This window comes from Lepidochelys kempii, chromosome 18 (assembly GCF_965140265.1).
Source record: "Lepidochelys kempii isolate rLepKem1 chromosome 18, rLepKem1.hap2, whole genome shotgun sequence".
Taxonomy (NCBI): domain Eukaryota; kingdom Metazoa; phylum Chordata; order Testudines; family Cheloniidae; genus Lepidochelys; species Lepidochelys kempii.
Window position 1 is genome coordinate 17,538,053 of NC_133273.1, and position 27,475 is coordinate 17,565,527.

At 47.5% G+C, this 27,475-nt stretch overlaps 1 protein-coding gene across 7 annotated transcripts in view; it reads right to left on the bottom strand.

Moving 5' to 3' along the window:
* DVL1 (dishevelled segment polarity protein 1) overlaps positions 1 to 27,475 on the bottom strand; it is a 210,930-nt gene that overhangs the window by 110,265 nt on the left and 73,190 nt on the right. For all 7 annotated transcript variants that reach the window (XR_012155594.1, XM_073317080.1, XM_073317074.1 and 4 more), the window contains exons 2-3: positions 25,179 to 25,248; positions 590 to 711 (exon numbers count right to left, since the gene is read on the bottom strand). Coding sequence is in view for 6 of the 7 variants with exons in the window: in XM_073317080.1 (XP_073173181.1) it covers positions 590 to 711; positions 25,179 to 25,248 (192 nt within the window). In the remaining variant the exon portion in view is untranslated. The remainder of the gene's footprint in view (positions 1 to 589; positions 712 to 25,178; positions 25,249 to 27,475) is intronic.

Consider the following 27,475-nt stretch of genomic DNA (forward strand, 5'->3'; position numbering starts at 1 on the left):
ACTTGCTGTTCCCTGGAACAGATCAGAAGGATCACTGGGTACTTATACACTATGGTCTGGATCTTGCTCTCAGTCCCCACTCAAGTCAATGGGAGTCATTCTAGATTTACACTGGGAGGATCTGGCCCTGTACGTAGAGCCGCAGGTAACTAGGCTGCTATTCCACCAATGTACGTTGCATTCCATACAGTCAGGGTGATAGCGTGGGGAGCATTATTCCTTAAGCAAATTGCTGCTCTTTATTATAACGTTCTGCTGCCTGTGTGTGCTACATAATTATATGGCACACGGTAATAAAAGGTTGTCATCCACATGCCACCCAAAGCATTTGTATTCCTCCCCTTCTCCCCCGCAAGGTGGGTTTCGAAAGGACGAGCAATAAGGTAATTTCTCAGATGATCACATTTTTCCCTCCCATCCCCCTTTTTATTCCCCAATGAGCACAACAATATCAAAACAATAAAACAAAACAGGTGGGAAGCACCTAACACAGGGTGCTGAGAGCTGGGGGAGGGCAAGGCAGAGAGGTGGGGGAAGAGCCAGGGAAGTATTTTGCATCCCTTGATTAGAAAGAATAGCTTGGCCTTACTGAAATGAAGGAGGCCGTGAGTCTCCGATGCCACCCGTTCTCTCGATGGGAGGAGGGAGATCCGTGTGGCTTTCAGCGCACTGGGAGCCCGTGTCGGAGTGGGAGCTTTCAGCCAGGACCAGCTGCAACAGAATAAAAGGGAAAATTAGATACACCCATACAGGTTTCCATGCCCTGATGTAAGGCGCTCAGCTGCCCCCTTGGTAGATTAGAGGCAGAGAGAACTGCTTGGCATTGGATTTTGATGGCTCTTTGCCAACCTTTCACAAAAGCCAGATCACTTTGGGTCCGAATGTGAAATTGGAACTTGTAGGGATTTGTGCAAAGCCCTTATGAGACCCACAACCCTGCAGCTGACTCAAAGCAAGACCGACATTGCTGGGCAGGGAGCACGTTTTGAGAGACTTAGGAAATTCAAAGGACATTGCAGAAGGAAACTTGTGACCCTCAGCAGGTCACCAGGACTGAACAAAACCCCTGGAATCCTCCCAGGCCTTCAGGAACCCTTGGGAAACGCATGCACATGAATGCACTGGGGGACTTTGCAGAACGCCCTGCCTTCAGTGACCGCTTTACCCGATGGGTTCAATCAACCCCCCATGCTCACAAGGAAAATCAAAGCCTGCAAAATCACATGGCCCAAATGCAAGGAGTTGTTTCGTCAGTTCCGGCAGGCACTTGGGCAAGAAGTGCTGAAGATTGAGGATTGGATCCCGGCTGTATGCACACAGCCATGGTTTGTTACACAGACACCCCTGAACATGGGGGAATCTGGGTCCAGATCCAATTCCATGGCTAGTCCTTATTTTTTACAAAAATCCCCTGCCTGAACACCTGGAAACTTTAGGAGGTAGACCTGAAATCCCCAGCTGGGTCTGAGTTTTGTGATTTAGGCCCATTTCCATTATAAAACATCAAGGTCATTCCTCAACAGTGCCATAAAATCCTCAGACAGGCAGAAATAAATGGCAGTCAGTTTAAAAATCCAGAGGACATTTTTATTTTATTTTATTTTGTTTTTTTGCTTCACAGGCTGTGTGCTCTCAATAGTCCATAATGGCCTGAAACCTTCTGTAAAACCATGTTGCTATAAACGACTGTGTTCAAACCCCCTTGAATACCGACATCTGCATTCACGGAAGCTACAGGCTGCTGGCAGGCAGCCAGTCAGGGGAGTGCGGAAGGATGCAAAGGACTCAACGTAGAACGCTCATGTGAAAACGGGTAATTGAAGAAAAGCTACAGCAATCAATCTTCTCACCACAAACAGGCAGCTAGACACAGCCCGGTGTGTCGGAGGCTTATACATTCCATTCTCATTACAAGGGTGTATAAATTCTGCAGATCCCCACCACATGGCCACTTCTTATTTTCAACTTCCTATCAACAGGAGGAAGCCTCGTGTATATGGATAGCAGGGATATTAGGGTTACACAAAAGACACATGGGTCCAGTCCTGTTCCACCAAACTCAGCGGATGAAACTCCCATGCAGAATCAGGCCCTTTGAGAGTAAGCCAATCAGGTTATGGATACACTGGAGCTAAACAAATGGGTTCCCCTCTTTTCCCTCGTTCCTAACTCAAGGTCTTATGTTGAGGGACACTGGAGGATGTTTGAAGTTGGTTGGAGACTTCTACTAACCAAATCTGATTTATCCAGCTGCCTTGTATCTACATTTCCCTATTCTCCAAGGTTTTGGAGGCCAATGTCTTTCAGTCTATTCCCCATCACCACACACACTTTTTTTTTTTTTTTTGGGTAGAGCCAGGTGAAGCGAGGGCTACTTCCATCTTTACAGAACCTTGCTAGCGTTGGAGAAAGCCACAGTTAAAGCACACACCTAGGAATCAGATAATCTGGGTTCAATTCCCGGCTCTGCTGGGGATTCTGTGCAGCCGTAAATGAGTCACTTCATTTCTCCGTAGCTCAGGTTTTCCCCTCAGGCTGGTGCGAGGTTAAATTAATTCATTAATGTTTGTAAATTAATTTATGGCCCTTGGGTGGAAGGGGCCATAGCTGGATAAAGGACGCTTAGAATCAAACCAGAAGCGGTTTGGACCCAGCTTCCATTTCAAAACGAACTCCTGAAGTTTGGGGATTTCAGATTAAGGGGTCAAGTTTTGCTCCAACTTTATTTCCAACAGAAGGGGCAAAAATAGGAGCAATATTTTTGTTTTAAAATATAGATTAGATTTATTGATTATTATTACGATAGGGAAACAGCCCCTCGTCCCACGCTATCCAGGCCGCCACACGTCAGTTGGAGAACACAGGAGGCAAAAAGGCTTGAAAACCTGTTCCATTTTTTGTTCACTTGTGCAAACTCCTCCTGTTGCAAGATTTTATTTATAGTGTGGTCGCGCTTCGAGGCCCGAAAGGAGGACATCAGAGTCCTGTTGTGCTCGGCCCTGTATACACACAGCAAGAGATAGCTATTGCCCCAAAAGAGCTTACAGGCCAAACAGACAATACCCAGGGTGGGAGAAAGGCAGTTTGAATGGCATCTTGAACAGATGGGAAACTGAGGCACAGAGCAATGAGGTGACTGGTCTAAGGGTCACCCACGGCGTGCGTGGCAGAAACAGGAATTAATTTGGGATCTTCCAAGTCCCATCCAGTGCCTTGACCGTGAGAGAGCATCCGTCAGCCTCGTTTCATCGGTACCATTTTGTCCAGCGACAGGGAATTCGGATTAACCAGAAATGACACCGAGGACATTTCTTTCACATGGGCTGCTGATCAGACGAGATGCCGACCATTTCTGGCCATGAGCTCCACTTGAACTAGTCACCTAGAGGCGAAGGGGCCCATATCCTATTACCAATCCCCTAAACCATCTAAATCCCCTTGCCCGAGTCCCTCCACACAACACGATTAAGAAATCTTTTAATTAAGTAGATGCACTAATACCAACTAAGATTATCACCTCTCACTGAGAGGCCAAAGGTCTCAGTCTCTCTCCATTTGTAACAGGGCATAAAAGCTAAACACAGCATAAACGAGCTTGACCGTAATTGGTTAATTTATCAAAGGCTAATCCTAATATAATTCTTGGGTAAATACTAGCCATCAGTGCAAGGGGTGCAGGGGAGGAAAACCGGTGATCCTGGCAGGCAGCACGGAGTCCCGAAGGGGAATAGATCATAGAAAAAGGCAGGCAAGAGACAGATGGACATAAAAAGGAGCAGTTAGAATACAAAATGGTTCTTCGAAGCCAGCTATATTACTCATCAGACTCGTACATCACCCAAAGCTAGAGCGACGGGGGAAAAATATGGAAGCGACACATCGCGTGAGTGATCCAAATAACATGCCGACAGGAATCTGTTCAGCGCCGGGAAGGCGTCTAGAAGGTATGGTGGCATTATGGAGACGGAGGTGACTCTCTGAGCAAGGCCTGTCCCTCAAGGAATCCCTCTGCAGGGGAGAACGTTTGCACGAATCAAACCAAGGAACACAAAAGAAGAAAAGAAATTGGGCGTAGACACGAGACCCGAACACTCCTCACACCTCGTCCCGCTCCCAAATCAGACTGAGCTACCCAGACCAGTCTAGTGCCATTTGCTTTGAAGCGGGAAGATGCAAAAAACTTTCTCCAGGCTTTCCACAGAGGGGAACACCTGTCCTAATTACGTGCAGCCACGTAACAAAGAGGCCGAGATGAGCTGACACCAAGACCAATCACTTCCCAAGAAAAACGGAAGTGACACATTTTAGCCGGGACTGTCAGTTACCCAGCAGCCCCGCGCCCTTGGCCTGACGAGCTAATTGTGCTGATGAGGTGGCACAACACCTGGGGCTCTGGTGCACACACTGAGGGCCGCTGTCAGCTTTGCCTGATGTTAGCCATGGGCTCCATTTTAGGCATAGTGCACCTGGCCTGGCCTGTTCAAAGGGACGAAGGGCCACACACCCATTTCCTATCAGCATTCGATAGGATTGGAGTTCCCAGCTCCCTTAGACTGCTTTGATTGTCCCAGACCCAGTGGAGGTGCAGAAACAAGGACATACAGTGCTTTTCTTAGCTAACTTAGCCTCTCAGCAGCACCCTTGGGTGGTAGGATAGATATCATTAGCCTCATTTTACAGATGTGGAAACCAAGGCACAGTGCCTCAGAGATTTGCCATAGGTCAGAGGTATCATAGAATCATAGCGTTGGAAGGGACCTCAGGAGGTCATCTAGTCCAACCCCCTGTTCAAAGCAGGACCAATCCTCAATTTTTGCCCTAGATCTCTAAATGGCCCCCTCAAGGATTGAACTCATGACCCTGGGTTTAGCAGACCAATGCTCAAACCACTGAGCTATCCCTCCCCAGGTAGTCAGTGGCAAGGTGGGATGGAACTCAGGAGATCCTGATTCCTATATGTAGACCATAAGACCACGCCACCACCCACTAGAGACAGAAGAGGGCTAGCCAAGTGGCCTGTTCCATCCTTCCACCAATGCAGTGGCTTGACCCACACCTACCAGAACCTGCCCAATTTGACTGGGAACTCCGCATGGACGAGCTCGCTCTATTGATTTCTGGTACCTCCTGTTGGCCAGCACGCAAAGCCTGAAAGAAAGTCGTGACGATGTCAGTTGTCAACTGAAAGTTAATTCCCACGAGAGGATTTAGAAGGGCCGACAGAGGGCAGCCCCACCATCAGTCAGGAGCCTGGGGTTAAGCCTGGGTCTCTTTGGAAACCAAACAGTTGCTCTCCAGGCAGGGAGACAGGTTATTATTGGAGCTGGTCAAAAATTTTTGTTTAAATTTGAATTTAGTGGGGCAAGAAAATGGAGAACTCTTTCTCCGAGCTAGAGCTAGTATTCCCTAATGGAGGAAACATCACCTAGTGCTTAGAGCACAGACCTGCGAGCCAGAACTCCTGGGTTCTGGCCCAAGTTCTGCCGCGATTTGCTGCGAGACACTCAACAAGTGACCTAATGTGTGTGACGCAGTTTCTCCATCAGTCAAATAAGGATAACACCAAGGACTAGTGAAACCCAAGGAATCAACATTTTAATGCTTTGAAATCCTTGCAGAAGGCCAAATGCAAAAAAGTGTTTGCATCTTTAAAGGGAAGGGCTTAGCCCTGCAAAGCAACGAGGAAAAATCCTGCTGATTATTAGAGTTTGTATGGCCCAGCTTTGGGGAGAAAAGGGGAGGATGTGAAACTCAAACAGCTTTTTTGAGGATATTGGAAGTGTCAGGAAATCCCTCAAGTCTGGCAGCACCTGAAATGAGTTGGGAGGGAGACCGTTTAAAAGGGCTTCAGAAAGTGTTCTTGCTACTCTGCCAATCTGGGGCCTGGAGGGTCCTGCAGGATGACCTGACTTTAGCAAAAGGCCTTGGAGCGATTTAGTTATTAAAACAAAATCATTTGCTGTCCAGATCCGTGTCGGCCGACAGCTGGTAGGGCATGTTCTGCCGTTCGCCGAATCTTTCATCCTTCACTCCTAGACATCCACATTTGTGAACATGGGAAATAAAGTGTCATTCAATATTTTGATGGCTGTAAACCAAATTAACAGGAATACGACGAAGGAGCTTCAGGAAAACACCCGCTGTACTACTGCAGGAAAGGAAACCTGCCCCAGGCGACCAAGCTGCAGTTGGATTAAGACAATGGCTCAGGCTAGCTGGCTTTCCACAGTGGTCAAATGGAGTGGAATCAGAAAAGTTACACATAGTACAGCACCTAGCACAATGGTGTTCTGAATCTGGTTGGGGCCTTCCAATGCTACCATAGCACATGCTGTAAGAAAACAGCTTTCCAAATGGAGCGGGACAGCTCTTTGTTGTGACAGCACAAGGAAAAGGAATTTCGGAGCAAAGTGAGGGCGTCACAGTGTTTGCTGCTTCTGCACTCTGGGATCAAACAAAGGGCTCGTGTCATGCATTGGGGTGCAGGGAAATCTGGTCTGTCTTTTGTAAAGCTCATTAAGGATTCATCATTTCTTCCTACAACGAACGATGCCAGGCAGAGATCTAAGTATCTGATGGGCTTTGCTTGAAGATAAATCACATCCCTTTCTCTTAGAGAGCTAGAGTGTATCGCAAAAGGTCATTTTGAAAGAAAAAAAAGAAGAACTTGGTATTCTGTTTGGGCATTATAGGCTTCTCAAAGTGTTTCCAGAAGAGCAGGGTTGTTAACTCCAGCGTCCTGGCCAAATGCCAACTCCGATCATTACCTTTTGCCCATCAAGTTCCCCCTGCAGTTTCAACTGGATACAGCATCCTGCTTCATTTCCTGCCTTATACTGCAGCTGTGCTGTGTGTGGTTACACGGCGTTCCTGTGTTGCTGCTGTGTTCCACCCCAGAGAAGGCTGCATTTCAGTGATTGATGAGGCAGACCCTAAACCTCTTTTGCCTATTTCACAGGGGTGAGAATTAATAAATGTGTAACCAATTATAATTGTTGCTTCACGTAATGTTTATTTAACTTAAAGTCTGTTTCACGAATTAACACAGTGAGATCCTCATATTGCTAAGATCTCACCACAGCACCTGCTATTAAATCTTTGTAGAGAGATGAGGAGAGCTTACCCATTCTGCGTGAGCTACAGAAAGGGCCTGATTCTCCTCTCCCACTGTTAATGCTGCAGTATCTCCGCTGACTTTAGAGAGTCACTTCTGATTTACAGCAGCACAAGTGATACCCAGTGTCAGGCTCAGAGGATGCAGGTTAATACTGTGAAGCTTAGCAAGAGTCTACTGTAAGAGTATCACCTGTGATCTTTAACACTGATGGAAGACTCACCTTTCCTTCTGCATGCTAGGCATGTGTAAATGACCTCCTGAAGGGTGGGCTTGGACCTCGCACAGCTGGTCGATCCTTGGTGTATTTCTAATCAAGTCAATGGAGCTACACCATTACACCAGGGTGAATTTGGCCCATCGTGCAATATTCTGGCCACGACGTCGTCTTTCACTCCTCAGCACTTCTCTACACTAGTGAGGTTAACCAATTAAAATGTCCTTTAACCAATTAAAATGCACTGGGCAACCAGAGGCAAAAGCAATTTAATTGAGTCACTAGGGGGCAGCGATCTAAGTTACCCCATTAATTTACACGGGACTCAATCCAATCAAATGCCTGAATGGATGCACCTGTCAGCCATCCCACCTGAAAGCTTAGCATAGGCACCAGGAAAAACCTTATGCTGGCTCAGGGTGACTGTAGATGCACCGAATCAGTGGTGGGTCAGCTAGTGCAAATCTACTGGTACACCATCAACTGATCGCTCAAGTGCACGTAAGTCCGAAGGTCCCATTTGGAGTCAGAGACGCGAATAGCACACTGGCTTGGGAATCAGGACACCTGGGTTCTAGTCCCAGCTAGGCCACTGACCTTCTGTGTGATCTTGGGCAAATCACTTCACCTCCCGTGCCTCAGTTTCCCACCCCACCCTGTGTCATATTATTTAAACTATAAACTTCAGCGCAGGGACTCTCTCTTGCTATGTGTTTGTACTGGGCCTAGCACCACGTTGGCTACTGTAACACAAAGAATGCCTGCCTCACCGCAGAACCTCTGAACTAGCCCAGGCCACAAAACGGAGGAAGAGATTTGTTAAGGTGACCCATAGCTGAGGCCACAATGCAATGAGGGCTGGGTTGGTGGGGGTGTTCGTAGAACAGTTTGCTCTCACGCCGGCTGCACTTTACTCTGCATCAGTAGTTACTGAGCTCGTTGGGCTGAGAACCTAAAACATGCAGCTTCATTAGAAGTCTTATTTAAATCTCTCAGCTCTGCTGTGTGAAATGTTGAAGCTCTTTGCATCTCTGCCCCCTTGAGGGCAAGGAGGGAGGGGGAGAATAGCAGATGCATAAATACCTAATTAAGAAGAGCCGTTAGTCAGGATTTCTGCAGACAATGCTGTAACTTCCACCTCTCGTTAGGGGCAGAGACTCATTATTTCATACGAAGGCATAGTTCCATTGGCTGCCAAAGGCAAAGCCCCAGAGACGTGGCCTATTGTCTCGAGGAGCAATGGTTCTCAACCAGGGGAACATGTACCCCTCGGGGTATGCAGAGGTCTTCCAGGGGACACATCAACTCAACTAGATTCTTGCCTAGTTATACAACAGGCTGCATAAAAAGCATTAGCGAAGTCAGTCCAAACTACAGTTTCACACAGACAGTGTCTTGTTTATACTGCTCTGTATCCTATACACTGAAATGTAAGTGCAAGATTTATATTCCAACTGATTTCATAATTGTATGAGAAAACGAGCAATTTTTCAGTACTAGTGTGGCCGTGACACCTTTGTATTTTTATGTCTGAGTTTGTAAGCAAGTAGTTTTTAAGTGAGGTGAAACTTGGGGGTACACCAGACAAATCAGACTCCTGGAAAGGGGTTCAGTAGTCTGGAAAGGCTGAGAAATCAATGCCCAGGAGCACTGCCCGTGTGGGCATCGATCCCGCAAAGGGATCCAACCGTCCACCTGGATAGAGTCAACAGGACTCCCCAGAGACATGAGGGTCTGCCCAGGCAGGTGAGGGACACAGGATTTACTTTAGGGCCTGGGACGGGAGACTGCCCCAAGGACAACCCAAGCTACTCGGCAAGTTGTGATGAGGATTCACTAGGCACCATGCCGCCCTCTGACCCTGCAAACACCTATTACTGGGGGTTAGCGCTTACTGTGGTCACGAATCCCTCACTGGGCTCTGGGGCAGGCTCCGGGGAACTAGAGAACAAATGCCAAGCACGGGCTGCTGCGGTCAGAGGAGCTGTGCACCTGGATGGGTCTTTCAGACGAACTGAAACACAGGTAGGATGACCAGACAGCAAGGGTGAAAAATCGGGACGGGGGTGGGGTGTAATAGGCACCTACATAAAACAAAGTCCCAAATATTGGGACTGTCCCTATAAAATTGGGACATCTGGTCACCCTAAACACAGGCCTGACCATCTGTGGCTAGTTAAGATCCTGGGTCATTTTCATAATAGGACAATTTACCCAGGTATCCTGACCAAATTACAGTTGGAGCAACAACTTCCTTCCTCTTTATATTCCCCCTCCAGTTTTGATAGGAGACTATGTATTTCATTTCATCCTCAGGTCTGGTTCTGAATTTTTGCCAGAGGCTTCTATTTTATATACCAGGCAGAAGCAAAATCCCTGCACTTGGGCAGGCTCAAAATCCACAGGGAAATGTTTCAGCGTGGGCCCATCTGTATTCAAGGCAGAGCAAAGGTCTCTCCCACTACGGCACTGAGGGGCAGATGAAAACATGCACGTCCATATGTTCTAATCTAGCTTGATGACCTTCACTGCCACTGTATCCTACCCCCAGTGACTTCAGTGGGGTTTGGGTCAGGCCCCAACTCCACTGCTCGGTCTGTTCAAGAGATCTTTGGTGCAAAGACAATGTCATCCTCACGTTACCTGGTGCCAAGAGCGCCAACAATCATCCCATTTCCTATCAAGCAGTCCTCTTCCTGCCAACTTCAGCTCTTTCTCCAGATTTTTTGCAAAATATCTGGCCTCCCTTCAAACTTTTATTTCAAGAACACACTCTTCTCTCCACCCCCGGCACAAGTCTGGGAAAGCTCTAAAACGTCCTCAATTGCAAAGCTTGGAGGAGCTCAAGTTCGCATGCCGCTGACTGTGTCTACTAAAACAGAATATCAGCCCATGATTCCTCAGCCCTGTATCTCCTCTGACATATGGCAAAGGGAAACTGACTATAACAAGGGTCTCTAAAGTGACTGGAGACAGCTGGGCTTCAGCGTTCACAGCCTTAGGGGGTCTCCTTGCCCCTTGTACGAGGCATGTAAGTGTAGGCAGGACCATCTGCTTTCATTAGTGGGAGAATAGCTCCCCTCTCCTCCCCCTCAGTGTCCGTTTCACTTCTGTGGCCTGATATCTAGGAGAAAATAGTCAAAACTAAGTTTTGATCTTTCCACCTAACCCCCAATCTGTCCCCCCAGTGACTGTACCATTAGCATCTGCCTGAGTGACAGGAAGGCCCAAGGAGCCGCTTTCAGCTCCTCTTCTATCCTTGATTTTAACATCCCTGCTGGATCCAAGCCCCATCCCTCCTCCCTCCCAATTCTAAATTGGAAGAGAGGAGGGTCCAAGAGCACAGGGGAGAGGACCCCTAGGACAGGATTGTGCGGTTACTTGGAAAGGCACATGTACAACTGAAATCACTCCCCTGAATTAGGGGTTTCATTTTTGTTATTTCAAATTCTGTAACTCGCTCCCCCGAGGCAAAACGACGGCTGGGAGATTTTAAAAGGAATTTGAACGGGAGGTGGGGGTTTGGCTAACAGGATCAGAGAGGGCATGCCAAGCTCATGGAGAGGACAAAAGTAGGTACTGGGGCCGGCTGGAATATGAACAGAAACAAGGCCACAGACATACAAAAGGTTGGGGCCAAGTGATGCAGGATCTTGCAATTGCCACCAAGAAGTGGACTCACACAAGACCCTATTTTCAAGAGCTCCGCACCCACAGCCAGGGACAGTTTTCAAAGTTCTCAGCAGCTCCCACTCGGGCACAAATGGCCGGATTGCCAAGATGTTCCTGTACCCAACACGCACCCCGTCCGCCGAGCTTTTCGGAAAACACAGGCTGCGCTGGGGAAGGTCAATGCACCGTAGAGCAGAATCGCCTCCTCCCGCCCTGGCCTCATGAATCCAGACCCAGAATATTTCTCCCAGCAAAACGGGCACAAGGTTCAGTCCCCACCGCCAAGAGCAGAGGAGCACGTGAGCTTGTATTCTGACAGGAGAAGAGAAAGGTCCTGCTGTCATTTCTTTTCACAAATTAGAATCAGCAGGAAGCAGCTTGTTTGGATTATTTAGATTCTGCATCCGCCGCCTCAAGTACACGCTAAGAGACACTGGCTCTTCGCAACGGATCGCCGAACAATCCCAGGTCTCCTATGCAACCCTGTACGGCACAAGGCTGCACGACTCGACCGGACAAATGCAATAGCAACTGCCCTGCAATGCAGCGTCTGGAAGTGCACATACAACAGACAAGCAGTTAGGTCCATTGACAAAGCATTATCTCTTGGCACCGAGATACTACAGCCAGAGAGAGACCTAGGTATGACCCCACTAAGAGCCAATCAGAAATTGGATTCATCACAAACCAGTCCCTCAGCCAATTGTTCTCAGATGTCGCCAAGCTTTCCGAAAAACCCCGGATAACGGCCAACCCACCGTGTGCACACTGCTGGCCTCCTGGCTGGTTCTGAATCGGCAGCTACCTGCGGGCCAGTTCTTTTCAAATTCCCAACTTCAGTGGCCAGGCTGTGAAAGCACTGCAGGCTTGGGTGTGTGTAAGTGTGTACACGCCCTCCCTCCCACAGCTGCCACTGGCTTTTCCACAGCCAAAATCCCCAGCAAGGTCCCAATCCTACAAACCCCGGAGCAAAGGGATAACTTTGCCCATGTAAGCAGTCCCCTTGGCATCAAGGGGAAGGACCCCCGACTCGTGTTGAAGGGTTTGCGGGACCAGGGATCAAGGGAGGCATTTCTTGCAACAGAGCAGCTCAGGGGAACGTGGGTTGGTTGGTTTACATTCAGTTAAAACTTAGGCTTTGTCGAGAGGAACGGTCAGTGCCTGGCAACCCGGGATGTAAATCGACAGTGCGCTTGAGCACTAACTAGCTCTCGGGACCCCGCTAACACCCATTACAAGTCCCTAGCTCACTTGGAGTCGCTCGGTTTTGAAATGGGAATCGGGCAACGCACACCAGGGAACTGCTAATGCAGGGACCACACTGCCAGTTTGTGCGCAACACGCCAGGGCATCGGGGCTTTGCACCCCAGCTTGCTGTGCACTCAGACCACATCTACATTTGAGCTGGGCGGTGGGATTCCCCGTTCACTTAGATGGACCCGGGCTAGTGCTGCTTGAGTTAACATGCTAAAAATATGAGCAGAGCCATGCGGCAGCTAGGGTTAGCGACCAGAGCACGTACCAAGGGGTCGGAGTGGGTACACGCAGTGACTCAACCGCTGCCCATGCTGCCCCAGCTACGCTGCCATTTTTAGCACCCTGGCTCAAGTGGAATTAGTACATCTGCACGAGCTGGGAACCACATGTCCCAGCTCAAGGGGGAGGACACAGTCTAACTGTTCATATAGAAGAGTGCTAAAACATATGGATTAAGAATTTCAGAAATGCCTCGTGAATTTGGTGCAGCTTAAAGGGGCTTGATTTTCAGAGGGTGGGTGCTAAAATATTCTGAAAATGGGGGTCCCTTTAAAGGGTCAAGTTGGGCACCCAAAAATCACTGGCCACTTTGGAAAAATCTTGGCCAGGCGTCACACAAATCGCTAGTAGAATACTGCAAGATCTGGAGGAATATAGAGGGGTGTGGGGAGTCTAGAAACAGACAGAAGACTATTTGAATAATTGTACTTCATAGCACATTGGAAGATATATATATATATAAAAGCATCACATCTTCTAAATGCAACTTCCATGCTTCAAAACATCTTTATAACCTCTTTCAAACGTCTGATCAGATACACCAACTGAAAAACAAAGTTGTTTGCAAACCATCTGAGGTTAGGAATTGAGGTTTGGGAGTTTGCCTGCATCTATTTTAATTTTCAAAGGGTGTACAATGCATGTTAAACTGATTAAGAAGCAGTCTCACCAAAGCGAGAGCCAGAATGTACTTTAAAGTCATGTTGCAAAACAAACAAAGTTGATTTGTGATTTAGCTCACCAAAGGAGGAGGTCGCACTTTACCCTCAAATACGGCTGACAAGTAGCATCATGGCTCGGATTCAAATGCTAAATGCAAAATACACCGACACACTCATCCCCAGGGGTTCCCACAGATTGCCCGAGAGGACAGGTTCATGTGAGTGGCGTATACATAAGAGGATCCATTTTCTTAGCAGCACAGCTGACAATTCCTTCCTATAAGTCCTGTAGATAAACACACACGCACAAAGGTCCTAGATCAAAGCCCACTGAAGTCAGCCGCAAGACTCCCACTGATTTCAATGGACTTTGGATCAGGCCCCAACCCATCTTTCATCTTCTGTCATTGCCCTATGAGCTGCTAACGTATTCATGACAGATGAACGGCTACACCAGCCCACGCTGGCTGCCTCCTGTTTACTCCCTGTGCACGCTGATCCCATAAGACTACGCGCCACAGACGGGATGAGGGAACTTAAAGCTCCAGTTACGAAAGCCTGAAATACCAGCAGCTTGGCCTCCTGGGTTATCGCCAGGACAGAATCACTGCTAGGACAAGAATCCGTTCTCTGGTGCTTGAACTGTTTGGCAGATTGTCCATGAACTTGTGCTGCTATGGATGTAGAAGTCATGTCCCCCCCCGGAGTCGCTCCCAGTCCTGCAAACAGGCTGCAGTGAAATACATTTTTGCAACAATAAATATACAGGTATTTCACCCAACAGCTCCATATGGCAGGGACTGGCAGAGGGGAACAGTAACCAGACTACACACCCCTGCTCATCAGTCCCAACCCCCTTCACCCCCCGCCAATCAACAGCTCAGCTCCTGTCACTGTGGGAGAGGAGGTAGGTCTGTCTGCCCCACTTCCATTCCCAACCTCTGGGGAATGGGAATCTTCTGAGCCCTCCTAAAGGCCCGATTCTCTTCTCACGTCCATGCTCTTCACGCCTCCTGTCCTGCATCAATGCAAAACTGGTGAGAGAGCAGAATCCGGCCTTACGATCTTGCCTACACCCGCACTTTTTCACATGCTGCTCTGCCAATCCAGTTCAGTCCTGATCTGCAGAGAAATCTATTCCCCCACCCACCTGGTACCTTGTGGTTCTGGAGGAGGAGGGGGAAATCTTTCTACTCCGAGTTTGCTGGCTGGCTCTGGGTTGAGGCCAGTAGCAGAACGGTCTCTTGTGATAAAATCCAGCCAGACTCCTGGCCTCTGCTCTTCACCCGTCATTTCGTTCAGTGGCCACACATTTTGTCAGGAAGATGGGCTTACGCTTAAGACACTAGCCTGGGACTCAGGAGATCAGAGTTCGACTCCACCCCTGCCACGGACTGCCTGTGACGCTGGCTGGGCAAGTCACTCCACCCCCCTGCCCCCCAATTATAAAATGGGGATAATGGTCCCATCGTCAGCTGTGCTCATTTGAGCTGGAAGCTCTTCAGGGCAGGACCTGCCTCTTACTGTGCAGATGAAAGACGGGCACGTAATTTAATATTAACAATCTTTATACTGCGCTAGTGTCTAAAGGCCAAGCAGGTTGGGCCCCACTGAGCAGGGGTCTTACAAATCCAGAGTAAGCGACAGGCCCAAATCACTTACAGTCTCAAAAAACCCCCGTAAGATGGAACAAGTGGATGAGACAAACAAGCAGGCCAAGGCAGGGATGGAGGCGGTGGGACGACAAACATAACAGGAGGCATGCAACTGTTTGCCAATCAGGAGCGGCGATTGTGACTCGCGGGTATAAATGAGCACAGTTCCAAAGCTAGGGGAAACAAGCAACAGCTGAAGGGTTGCAAAGCCTCTTTTTAAAGATATCGCCTATGGAAACCAGTCCAGCATGCGACGCCAAGATCAAAGCTCCTGCCTATGACAAATATAATGATATAGATGTTATTTAAAAAAAAAAAAAAAGACGAAACTCAGAACTTTCTAAATGTCACTCGTCTTTTAACTTCAAAGTGTCAATAGCATTAACTTCAAAGTGTCAATAGCAGTTGCACCTGCCTCTGGAGAAAGATAGGAGGGGAATACTAAGCTACTTCACGTATGCCGAATGCTCCAGGTTTTAAAACATTCTGCCAGGATGTGGAATGTCCCCCCCCCCCACACACACACACACAGAAAAGAACTACAGTGGAAGAGCCCAGTTATCACAACCGACTCAATGGGAGAGTCAAGGCGTTTGCTGTAGGTAGGCTTTGCAGAGTACTTTAAAAAAATAATAATACTTTCAGCAGGTAATGTTGATGCTTATTTTTAAGCATTTGTTTTCTATTTTCATTTATTTAAATTTTCACATTTGCACAACATGATGGGCTTCTTTAAGCATTTTTTACTTTTATCCATTTCAATTCTTTGTTGTAAGAAATTGGGTGGTGGAAAAAGAAGACAATTTAATGACAGCAGACACAGATTCAAAAAGGTAAAGCTTTATAACTATTAAAAACAAAAAACTGTCAGCATCATGTCAAAATCTATAAGCTAAATGGCCTTAAATCAAATGCTAACAAGTTTACGAGCAGCATTTTTCTTACTTTGCCTGTCTGTAAATTTCAATCATCAGGGATGGGAATACATTTTCATCAGTGCATGCCTGCACGGTGAAATTGACGTTCACTGACATTTACCAATAAAAATCTAACCCTTCCAAGCCTAGCTATAGGCAGACACGTGATTTAAACAGCAAAGGAAACAAAGGCAGCTCAAATCCATTGTGTGGGAAGCCAAGTACTGGAGTAGTTCATGCTGAAAAACATCCATATTCCAAAAGAGAAAGCTGTAACGAGGCTAGGTCTGAAATGCATGGATGCAAATTATATATTCAGTTCAAGTGACTGGGATATTAAAAGGTTCTAAACTGTGAACAATTAATTTACAGTAAGATTAACATAAGCCTCCTCCAATAATTAGCGGCAAGGAGAGGCAGATAAGCATTGCAATTTTATGGGTTTAGTGCGAAAAAAGTAATTTGCAATTGGCAATGCAGGTCAGGCACAGATGTTTCAACTGATAGTTCAGCACAGTCAACCACAGCGCTTGTCAACGTCATCTTCTGCAAAAGGGTGTTGTAAACAATCAGTAAGAGGAGGGCTACAAACAGAATCCTAGCTAGTGGGGTACGCACAGAAACTTAGAGACAAGTTTACGGATGCTGGGTGGTTCTCAGTCTTTTGAGGCAGATATCAGTTTACATTGCCTGCACCAACCAGTGCCCACTGCCTTCTGTTCAGTTGCTCATACTTACCCTTCCGTGGAAACTGTTTGCTTGACAATGAATTACCACATGCACAGCTGAATGGCAGCTGGACAAGGGGCCAAGAACAGACTCAACACTAATAATGTGGAGAATGGGAGACTAAGGCACTTGTTGCAAGAGGCTTGGCAATACCACTGGTTTGGAATACCTGACGTAGGGCATCCATTTGCTTGTGCTTTTTGATCTTTGCAATACTAATGTGCTCTCTAACCTTACAGATTTGGTTTCTGTGACTCCGCAACCAAACGGACCCTGGACTGGCACTCAGGACAATAAAGACTTCTGCTCCATCACCTGATGAATCTCATTTCATCTAGGGAGGAACAGACAAACAAAGCCGATGTTTTTCCTGGAAAAGCGAAACAAGCGACCAAGAAAGGAGCATTGTCTGGCTTGGAGGAGCTAAGCCATGGACACAAATGTCCTGTTCCCTGATTTCATAACCATTAGCCCAGATCACGGCATTACAAGTATCAGGAACACCAAGAGCGACAGAAAGGTGGTGAATACCTCATCATAGTAACATTTAGCACTTATTAGCTGGCCTTGATAAGGGGCTGACAAACAATAAAACAATTTACAAAGACTAGCCCAAGCTAGCCAACTGCAAGACGCGCAGAAGCAGCATATGTACAGCTCTTCGGCGGGGCTCTACCTTATCAGCACATGGAACGGAAGAACAGTTTGGAATAGTCAGGGCTGGTCTACAGTTAGAAATTGACCAAAACAGCTATTCTGAAGTAGTTATAAATCCCCACGCGGACATTCTTATGCCAGAATCAGAGTGCCTTTTCCCAATGTAATTTAATCCACTGGATTCTGGGATAAATACTCTGGAATCACTGTTTTGGAAAATGTTCAAGTATACACTATCCCTCAGGGATGAGCATCCCCCTAAAAGGTTCAGCGTGTGAGTTCAGAGGAGTCATGCATAGCCCAGATCCGGTAAGGCTGGTTAGATCCTTACAGGCCCAGACGGAAATAAGGATCTTCCCAGGGAGTTTCAGTCGCTTAGGAAGGTTGAAATCAATGCAGGAAACTCTCTCAGAAAAGACAACACAACATTTCTCTGAGCTGCAAATGCTGCTCTTCACAAGAGGTTCCTTTTCTAAGGAGTTTGATTCTTAAGGGTTGGTTTTGTGACTTCTTCCTTAAAAACCCATCTTTCTACATGACCTTGTAGGAGACCTTTCAGCCATTTACATATTCAAAGAGCTGTATAAACACATGAACTAATTAATACTAATTAATCCCCATGTTGAGAAATACTATGCCATCAAGTAATTAGAAACTTCGTAATTTCATAACATGCTTGCGCAAAGCAGGGGGCAAAGTTAAGGTCACATGTGCAATCTTAAATTCTGCACTTCCTACTGGAATGTGCAGCCTTAAAGCTCCTTTAATGTAATTTTGTTTGAAATACCCCCATGTAGAAGCACAGAACAAAGGGCGATGGCCCTGATCCTGCACTAAGTTCCTTGCATTGCAAGTGTCTCTGCTTGGAGCTCTGCAGGATTGGAATCTTGCTGTAAAAAGCAGGGCTGCTACGTCCGCTCACCACCACCTGGGGATAATACCTCAGCATCTCCCTTTAAGGAGAAACCACATTCTGCACTGCTCAAAAGGTCCTACTGCGTTTTTGCTCTAGAGCTAAAAACTGCAGCCATTGCAAACTATCTGTGTCAGGAAAGCGAAGACCCCTATAATTCACAGACCCAGAGGCCTGCACTTCTCGGAACGGATGGCTACATGAAATAGTACAACCAGGTTAACACTAATATTCCTGACCTTGTCAGTAAAGGGAGACCAAGTGCAATTAGGGGGCCACTCCAGACTTCCTCCTGTCAGGTATGATGAAGGGGTTTCCCAGTCCCCACCCAGTCATGACTCATGAATTTTATGAAATGGAGGCCGCCCACCAGGTGTTGATCCCTTTCCTCACCCATCACACACAATCCCTGCTCCCACAGAAGTCAACAGCCCAGGACAAGGCTCACTGGACTTATAGGAGGCATTGAGCTGGATTCTGCACCACTTAAATCAATGGGAGTTTTCCCATTGACTTCACTTGGAGTGGAGAACACTCAGCACCTCCCAGGATTGGGCCCTCCGTATTTAACGGCAACCTCTGAATGCCGCTGTTGTAACAAAGTTAATGAACACGCTTCCTCTGTCAGCGGAGAAACCGAACACACGGCTGGCGCTGACATTTTTGATGAGCCCAATTAAAACGTAAAGCTTCTGAGGTTTGTTTCTCTCTTTTCAAGTACATCTTGACATCTGAATCATTGGAGACATGGGCTCTGGTAGGTTTTTTTAGTCTCTTTTTAGAGAGTTTCATTTCAATGAGCCACAGCGTTTCTCCTTTATGTTCCCATGCTGCTACTAACCACCCCATTAGAAGGTTAAAAAAAAAAATCAAACGTTATACGCACAAAAAATTCACTCGTCCTTCAAGCAGTCCTTCTGGTTGCGAGGCTCCCGTTTAAGAAAGGGGAAAGATGACCTTATGATTAGGAACTGGGCTGGGATACAGGAGAGCTGGCTTCAAATCACAGAGGCACCTGGTGTCAAACCAGGCAAGTCCCTTCCCTCCTATGCCGCAGTTTCCTACTTGTAAAATGGGGATTGGATTCCTTTGTCTTGTACCTATTTAGATTGCAAGCTTTGGGGGTAGAGGAGTCTCTTACTACGTATCCATACAGCACCTCCAGTGGGGCTCTGATCTTGGCCAAGGGCTCTAGGAGCAACCATAAAGTAAGTAGCAGCCGCTTTCCTTTCATGTAGGAACAGATGGGAAAAACTGGAATAAGGGAGAAACCCCTGGATTATCTATTCTTGAAGGTCTGGAAAGTGGCCAGCACCCTCTACTTAAACTAAATCATAATTAATAATAAAACTGAGGCTCTTAAAAAGATATATTTCAGAGACTTTGGGATTCCACTGGGACTTTAAAAAAAACATATGTAAAAATATGTAACATCATTCATCTCTCACTGTTCATGTGTAGATCCCAATGCACTTTGCAAAAGAAACCAAATATCATGATCCCCATTTTACAGATGGGAAACACAGAGGCACACAGCCAGGAAGCAACCTGCCCATTGTCTCAAAGCAGGTCACTGACAGAGCTGGGAACTCAGGAGACCTGAGTTCAAGACTCATTCCCTTATCCACCGCCTAAACAAATGGGTTTTTGTAACAGCGACAAACAGCAGCAGCGCTAGAAAGGGGGGTGGGGGAACAATCCAAGTCCCTTTAATCCTTAGTATGGAGAAATGGATTTTCCAAAGCCCTAAATATAACTACCTTTGCAATAACATTAAGTCTGCACAGGAGGGCTCGCACAGTGCAGTCACCCAACTAGCTGACTTAGACTGAATCCAAAATTCGTCCCATTGCCAGAGCAAAACTAGGGATCTCCCACCAGTCATACACTAAATCGCACTCATAACTGCTTCCGAAACAGCAAGTGAATTTAGGTAAGATAAAAATAAACCCCATGGAGATAGCAAATGGGTTGGAAAGGATAAGGGCCCGGCCCAGCGGTGCAGAAGGCTGCTTGAATATCGGCCTGTTTGCATAAATGCTTTTCAGTTCAGCAGTTTAAATTGGGGGAAAATGGTGCCGAGCGGCAGGCATGGCCTTCGGGTCACTCCTCCAGCCTGGCAGTGTCTATTCACACAAAAGAGATCAGGACCCAATCAGAGAGAAGAGCACCGCCATCAGGCACTCAGATACCACAACAATGGATCCAGCCATGGAACAGAGCTCCTATGGTACCTAGATGTCTCTTGTCTGTCTCTAGACTGGTTCTACTGCCCTTGGACGGTCTGACTGGATCATCGGTATTTGTTCAATGTTGGTTTTATTCTCCAGTGCAAAAAAAACATGCTTGAAAATGGGAACAGTTTAGTGTCTAGTTTTTGACTGGAACACTCAGTCGAAAAGGGACCCTGATGGCTCCAGCCAGCACAGCCGACCGGGCCGTTAAAAGTCCGGGGAGCGGTGCTGTGGAGCTAAGGCAGGCTAGTCCCTACCTGTCCTGGCACTGCGCTGTGCCCCGAAAGCGGCCAGCAGGTCCAGCTCCTAGACTGGGGGGGTGGGGGGGGAAACCAAGTGGCTCTGCACGCTGCCCCCGCCCCAAGCACTGGCTTCCCACTCTGATTGGCCAGGAACTGTGGCGAGAGCAACAGGCGCAGAGCTGCCTACTGCACCTCTGCCTAGGAGCTGGACCTGCTGGCTGCTTACAGGGTGCAGCACAGAGCCAGGGCAGACAGGAAGCCTGCCTTAGCCCCCTCGCTGTGCCACTGACCGGGAGCCACTGGAGGTAAGCCTGAGCCCCGACCCCCCCAAACCTGGAGCCCTCTCCTGCACCCCAAACCCCCCATCCCAGAGCCTGCACCCCCAAATAGAGCCCTCACCCCCCCCCCGCACCCCAACCCCCTGCCCAGAGCCCCCTCACACACCCTGACCCCCTCTCCCCACCAACCTGCAGCCCACCCCACATCCGGAACTCCTCATCCCCAGCACCACCCCAGAGCCCACACCCTCAGACAGAGCCCTCACCCCCTCCTGCAACCCAACCCCCTACCCCCCAAATCCCTGCCTCAGCCCAGAGCTCCCTCCTGCACCCTGAACCCCGCATTTCTGGCCCCACCCCAGAGCCTGCACCCTCAGTTAGAGCCCTCACCCCCTCCCGCACCCCAACCCCCTGCCCCAGGCCAGTGAAAGTGAGTGAGGGTGGGGGACAGCAAGCCACCAAGGGAGGGGGAATGTAGTGAGCAGAGCCTTGGAGAAGGGGTGGGGCTAGGGTGTTCAGTTTTGTGCAATTAGGAAATTGGCAACCCTAGTTACTTGGTCCATGTAGCAAAAACGGAGATTTCTCCCTCGGTTATGAAGGCAGATATTTAAATGGTCCCTTCTTGCTTGATTACTCCCTTGATTCCTTGGTAGCATCAAGGATTTGTATCAGCACACTTCTGGGAATAGTAGTTGAGCTTTTCAAAGCCATCTAAGGGCTTTAGCTACCTAAATCCTTTAGTCGGCTTTGAAAAATCCCAGTGTCTATTAGTCATCTACTGCTGCAGGGCCACAAGGACGGCACACAAAGCAAGCTGCGTAGGACCTATATAAATAGCTTTTTAAATAAAGATTTCTCGGTGACAAAGTGCTGGGTTGGATTTTTCTTTTATATGACTATTTAAAGCCTGGGGAACGTTCCCATTTTGGGCCATAGCCATTTTAACGTTAAAGATCCCGATTCAGCAAAACATTTGAGCATCCGCTTAATGCTAAACACAAGTTTGAGTGCTTTGCTGAACACAGGGGAACTTAACCCTAAGCCTGTGCTTTGCCGAAGTGGGGCTAGAGAATGGTTGTGACTATGCTGTTTAAAATGTGTGTCCCTTTAAAACAGGAGAGAAAGAGAATACTGTAGAGTACAGCTGAGAGAAATCAGTCTGCAGGCCCAATCCTGCTCTCTCTAAAGAGGACGGTAAAACTCATCAGCTGCACACAGAGCAGTCTCAGGCCCAGTATGAACGCATATAGTTGGTTTCTCACAGCCAGACATGATGTTGTGTGTCTGAGTCAGCAGATACAGATGTCAAACTCCCCCTCCTACACCCCCAAATGGACAGACGTTTAAAAACACATTGCACGTTCCTTCTACAGCGTACAGCCCATGTGCATTCTACTGCAGGCTAGAACACGTCACCCAGGTTTCCTTTGACTTTGACAGCCAAAACGCGGGTAGTCACGTCTTCCAGCAGACAGGCCCAGCGACTTTCCGAGCAGCCCAGCGAGGTTCGTAGAATGCAGAGACAGGTTTCCTCACCAGTGTTTCTGTGAGACGATTGAGGTACTGAAATATTTTAGCCCCCCCACCCCACCCCCGTGCTCTCTTTGGGGTGGGAGAAGTATATCTATGGGCCGGATCCTCAGTTGGTATAAAAGTCAACATAGCTCAGTTGAAAGCAACGGAGCTCAGCTGAGGATCTTGACCCATACACGAGAGGGTTACAAAGCCAACCCCTACAGAGCTAACCGCACTGAACAGCGCATGGCAGACAGCTGACAATGGCTGGCGCATATGCACCCTTACAGTTATTGCTGGGTCCAGATGAACCTATCTGCTTGGATTTTCCCCACTAAAATAACCCGAGAACAATTTTTTTTTTAAATATTTATTGGCTGCTGGCAATCCTGTAGACACTGGCTACCTACCAGTCCCTTGACTACTAGCCCCACAGACTGTAGTAACAAATTTCACTGAGCTTACTCTCTCAGTGGTGAATGCTATACTTGTTGATTCCTATCGGACATACCTGTCAAAGCCAAGGCCCTAACACAATGTTCATGCCCTGCATTTAGGTGCTCGGAACAGTATGTAGGGGCAATTGGACATCACTCAAGTCCAACTTAAGCCCTGTTTTGGAGACTTGAGTCATGCAGACCTTGTGTTGGCCCTGTGTGCAAGGACGAATGGTATCCCTACTTCCAGATTTCAGTATCCAAGTGCAGGCTTTGGACATCCCAGCAAGGGGCGTACGTTTGAAAACCGTGCTCCTCATTATGCAATCAAGTATTAAAATTGCAGCTCTTACGCAATCATTAGTATTCTCATCTTCTGCTGGGTAGCAATAGGAGGGCATCTGATGTCTCACTCAGACTGAATAATCAGAGGATAGTAAACTGACATGAGCTTGCTAGATCCTTTTTGCCGTAAAAAAAAAAAAGCCCAAAGCTGAAGGCTCATAAGAGCCCCTCTCCGGCGGCTAACAGCACGTTCCTCTGTGAATCAGCCACCCCTGAGACTTATAAACTTGTAGCCAAGCGCAGCAACATCCTCATAAAATGGCCTAACAAACACAACGCAATTCTGGCATCTACACCTCCAAGCTAATCCCCAGCTGGGCAGGAAGGTATCTTGCACGGTAAGCCTCGGGGAAGATTGCTCAAGTCACAGGTTCTGTATCATTGCCAAGCCGACCACAATCCGACTGCAGAGCTGGGTACTGGGCCGAGCAAACCAGCTATGCAATGAGGGTCTTTTTCAGCGCAGCCCTGAGAGCAAGTCACCTGTGTGCAGGATGGAAGGCATCGAGAGGGCCGCACATAGATACAACATGCAGCAGATTGTAATTAAGAACTACAATTAGCCAGCTGCAAAAGGGCCTTTGTAGCACATTGATTAAGAGAAACGCAGAAAAGGAGAAAGAATGTAAGGGGTGCGGACTGAGGGATAGGGACTCAGAAGATCTGGGGTCTATTTCCACCTCTGACACTGATCTGCTCTATATCTCTGGGAAAGCCACTTCACCCTCTGTCTCTTTCCCTTCCTACCCTTTGCCCGTCTCATCTATTAAGACTGTAAGCTATTTCGGGCAGGGACCATCTCTTACTCTGTGTATGTAGGTGTATGCATTGTGCTTAGTACAATGGGGCCCAAATCTTGTCTGATGCCACCAGGCACGACCATAGTACAAATAAATAATACATTTGAAAGAAAAATGATCTTCTAGATCAATGGATATCAAAGCAGGCTTAAAACTGACCCTTCTAAAAATCAGACAGACAGACTTACTCAGCAGAACTCTTGCCTATTGTTAGTAATGTACCATGGACAAAAGGATGCACTCAATTCTTTTGTTATACCACCACATTTATCCCTCTCCTATGAATTATATGAGATTTCCTCCAGAGCTCTACATGCAAATTCACCCTGATGCTTTCTTTAGAGGGTGGGACAAAGTCTTAAAAAATTCCTTGAACATTTTTGAAGTTCTAGTGCAGTTTAATTTCCTTCCCCCCTCCCCCCCAGACTTGTGGACCTCAAAACATTCAAAAATAAATGGGGTGGGGGGGGGTGGAGAGAACGGATCTGCAGATCACAGGGCTTTGAGGCAAAGGTACAATACTGAAATCCTTGCAAATTAGAAAAACACCCCCTAAAATGCAGAAACATCAATCCGCGGCAACTGAAAACATAATCAGTATGCATTTGTGCAGTTTGCAGTCTCAGGCAAAAGAGAGACCCTCATCAATTTCATTAAGTCTTGCCACTGACAACCTGGATGCTTCTGGGAAGAAGAACTACAGGCAAAGCTTAGAGTAGAAGGGTAACATTTTCAATAATGGGTATTTAGATGCATCATAAGCAGCCGGATTTTTACAGTGCAGAAAGCTATTGGAGACCCTCGGTGCCTGAACTTTTGAAAATCAGGCCACGAATCTACACGCCCAACTCCAGCCCCTGGTTTTTGAAAATCGTGGCCTAACTAAAGAAACATGCCCACGCAATTCTACTTACTTAGTCTGGGCCCAATTCTACAAAGATAATGCACATAGGTAACAATATTCAAGCAAGTAGTCCCACTGGTATCCGTGGGACCACTCATACTAGTAAAGCTAGTCACACGTGAATATGCATGATCGCACCCTTGCAAAGGCATAAATTCTTTAAAGGCAGAGTTTGAGTCAATACCTCAAACTAGAGAGTATTGGGGAGTGGGGGGAAGAGGCAAACTCCTGCACTGTCACATACTCTGATTTTGTTTGTAGGCACGAGGCCAGGACTTTCCAGCTGTACTCACATGCCAGCTAAAGCTAGATCCCAGCCACCGCGCAGCACACGTACACAGACCAACCTACCCAGGACACCACTCTTCCATTGAAGCACGGTAGCTTTGCATTGTCATCCGAGATCTCCTCCTTCACCACCCTGAAAAATAAAACCATCAAGAGCTTGTATCAACATCAGATCCAGGTGGGCAGCGTTTAACAGGTTCTAATCCATGACATCAAGACAGTTCTTTGCTCTGATCATCCCAACGTAGCACAGAGACCATAAACTATAAGTAATGCTCCAATCCTTTAGAGGGCATAATTGTACTCCTTTGCTTTTTGTTCTGTTCATCTCCTAAACTATCTAGTCCTATAGAGGGAATGCTGCTGGTTCGGATGCATTTCCTGTTCTATTACTCTGCTGCATGCCATACATTTCATCCAGAAGAGGGTTATTCATCTTCTGGACAAAAAATGCTGGCCAGGTCAATGAATGGCTCTGGTGGGCAAGCTGTCAACTCCCCTCTGGCTGTGGAGTCCAGGATGTTCAGAGGTGAAGTCTCAGTAAAGGTTTATTTCAGCTGGGGACTTTTGAACTTAATGATTGTTGTATCTGGGAGAAAGGCCACCATGAGCATCAAGATGTGACGGCCACTGGCTATAAATGCATCTCAGTAGGTTGCAAAGGGCTAGACACACATTTTAGTTGTAGTTGGGTTTTTAAGAATCAGAAGCACCAAGCAGGATCCAGTAGAAAGAGCGAGATTCAAAGCCTACTGAAGTCTTTTCACTGACTTCAAAGTGCTTTGGATCAAGCTCACAGAGAGAACACCAGACTCATTTCACATAGGCCACAGTGCATCTCCTTCCAGTTACTACTGACACTGAGGGTGACCAGATGTCCGGATTTTATAGGGACAGGCCCGATATTTGGGGCTTTTTTATTTTTATTTTTTTTAAATATGGGCTCTTATTACCCTCATCCCCCTTCCAATTTTTCACACTTGCTATCTGGTCACCCTACTTACATTATAACCTAGAAGTGAATGCTACTCCAGTATGCACCTCCATACATTGCCTGTGCTACCCCCTTGCTGCACCCTGAAGCTGTTCCTGCAATAAGGTGGCTACTCTGCACACAGCAATTGAAGACAAAGTTATGAACACTGACAATTCGTTTTTTTCACCTTTATTGATCTGCCCAAGTTATATACAAAAAAAGGAATGTGTATGAAAAAAAAGACACAGTAGACAGACAGTGGAGAGAGACAGATCCCAGGTCTCCGGAAGGACTTCAGAGGGGAACTCTGTGCAGGCAGAAGGTGCAGAATCAAGCCCAGAGGTGGTGGGATCCTAATGATTTTCACATCAGTAAGTCTCCAGCACCATGCCGGTCAAGCCCCCTTCTAGTGCAGAGGGAAAGAACAGTAAGGAAGCAGGTGGAGGAAGGGCGTGAGGGGTACAGTTGTTACAGCTAACGATAAAGGAAAGCAATGCACCACATGTTGGGTCACATTTCTCTCCTTTTACAACCCAGCCTTCAAATCCTCTGAAAACAGCAGGTGGAGAGTTATCAGCAGTGACTGTCCATCTGCCAGAGAGAACGCCAATCACTTTCTCAACTCTGAAGTCTCACTCCTGCCTTGCCACTGGGACTTACAGTCCAGTACAGCCTCTAGGCGCGAAGCCAGGTCAGGGCTCCGTTGCGCTAGGTGCTGCTGGCACAGACAGCGCACACTGAACGCTTCACAATTTGGATGGACAAGCCGGAGGAAGTTCTTAAATCCCAGTCTGTGAAATGGGGATAATAGACTAATCTTAAGGGACTCCTCTGAGGTCACACAGGTAAGTCTGAAGCAGAGCTGGGCTTTGATCTCAGACCTTCTGCAGCACCGCAGTCCAGCCCCTTTACTCCAAGGCCATCCCTTCCCTTTAATTCAAGCACCCTTCACTCCACTCTTGGATCATCATTTTTCTCTTGCTGCTAATAAAGTGCTGGCTTTCCCCCTGCTCCTCCACCCCCCAATTTCGGAAGTGTTCAAAAAGCTGCGGCCTGCCCCAAGGGGGATATGGATGAGTGCCAAGGTGCAGCTGTAGCTTGGGAGTTCTTTTCCCTTGCAGAAGTGTGATGCCAAAGCTGGGTGATCTTCGGAAGGAGACAAATGAGGAGTTATTGTTAATCAGCTGGATGGAGCTCCGAAAATGCCAAGGAGCAGAACGGAGCATTGCCCCATCTCTCAGGCTGCTGCCGACAGCAGCCGGAATCACAGAGGCTGTGCAGTGGGAGAGATATTACCCTTCAGCTCCTCATTCTGCTAGCAGCACGGGCTGGCACAAGAACAAAGGCAAGATCCCAGATCTGAAGAGGGTCAAGATTTCATTTA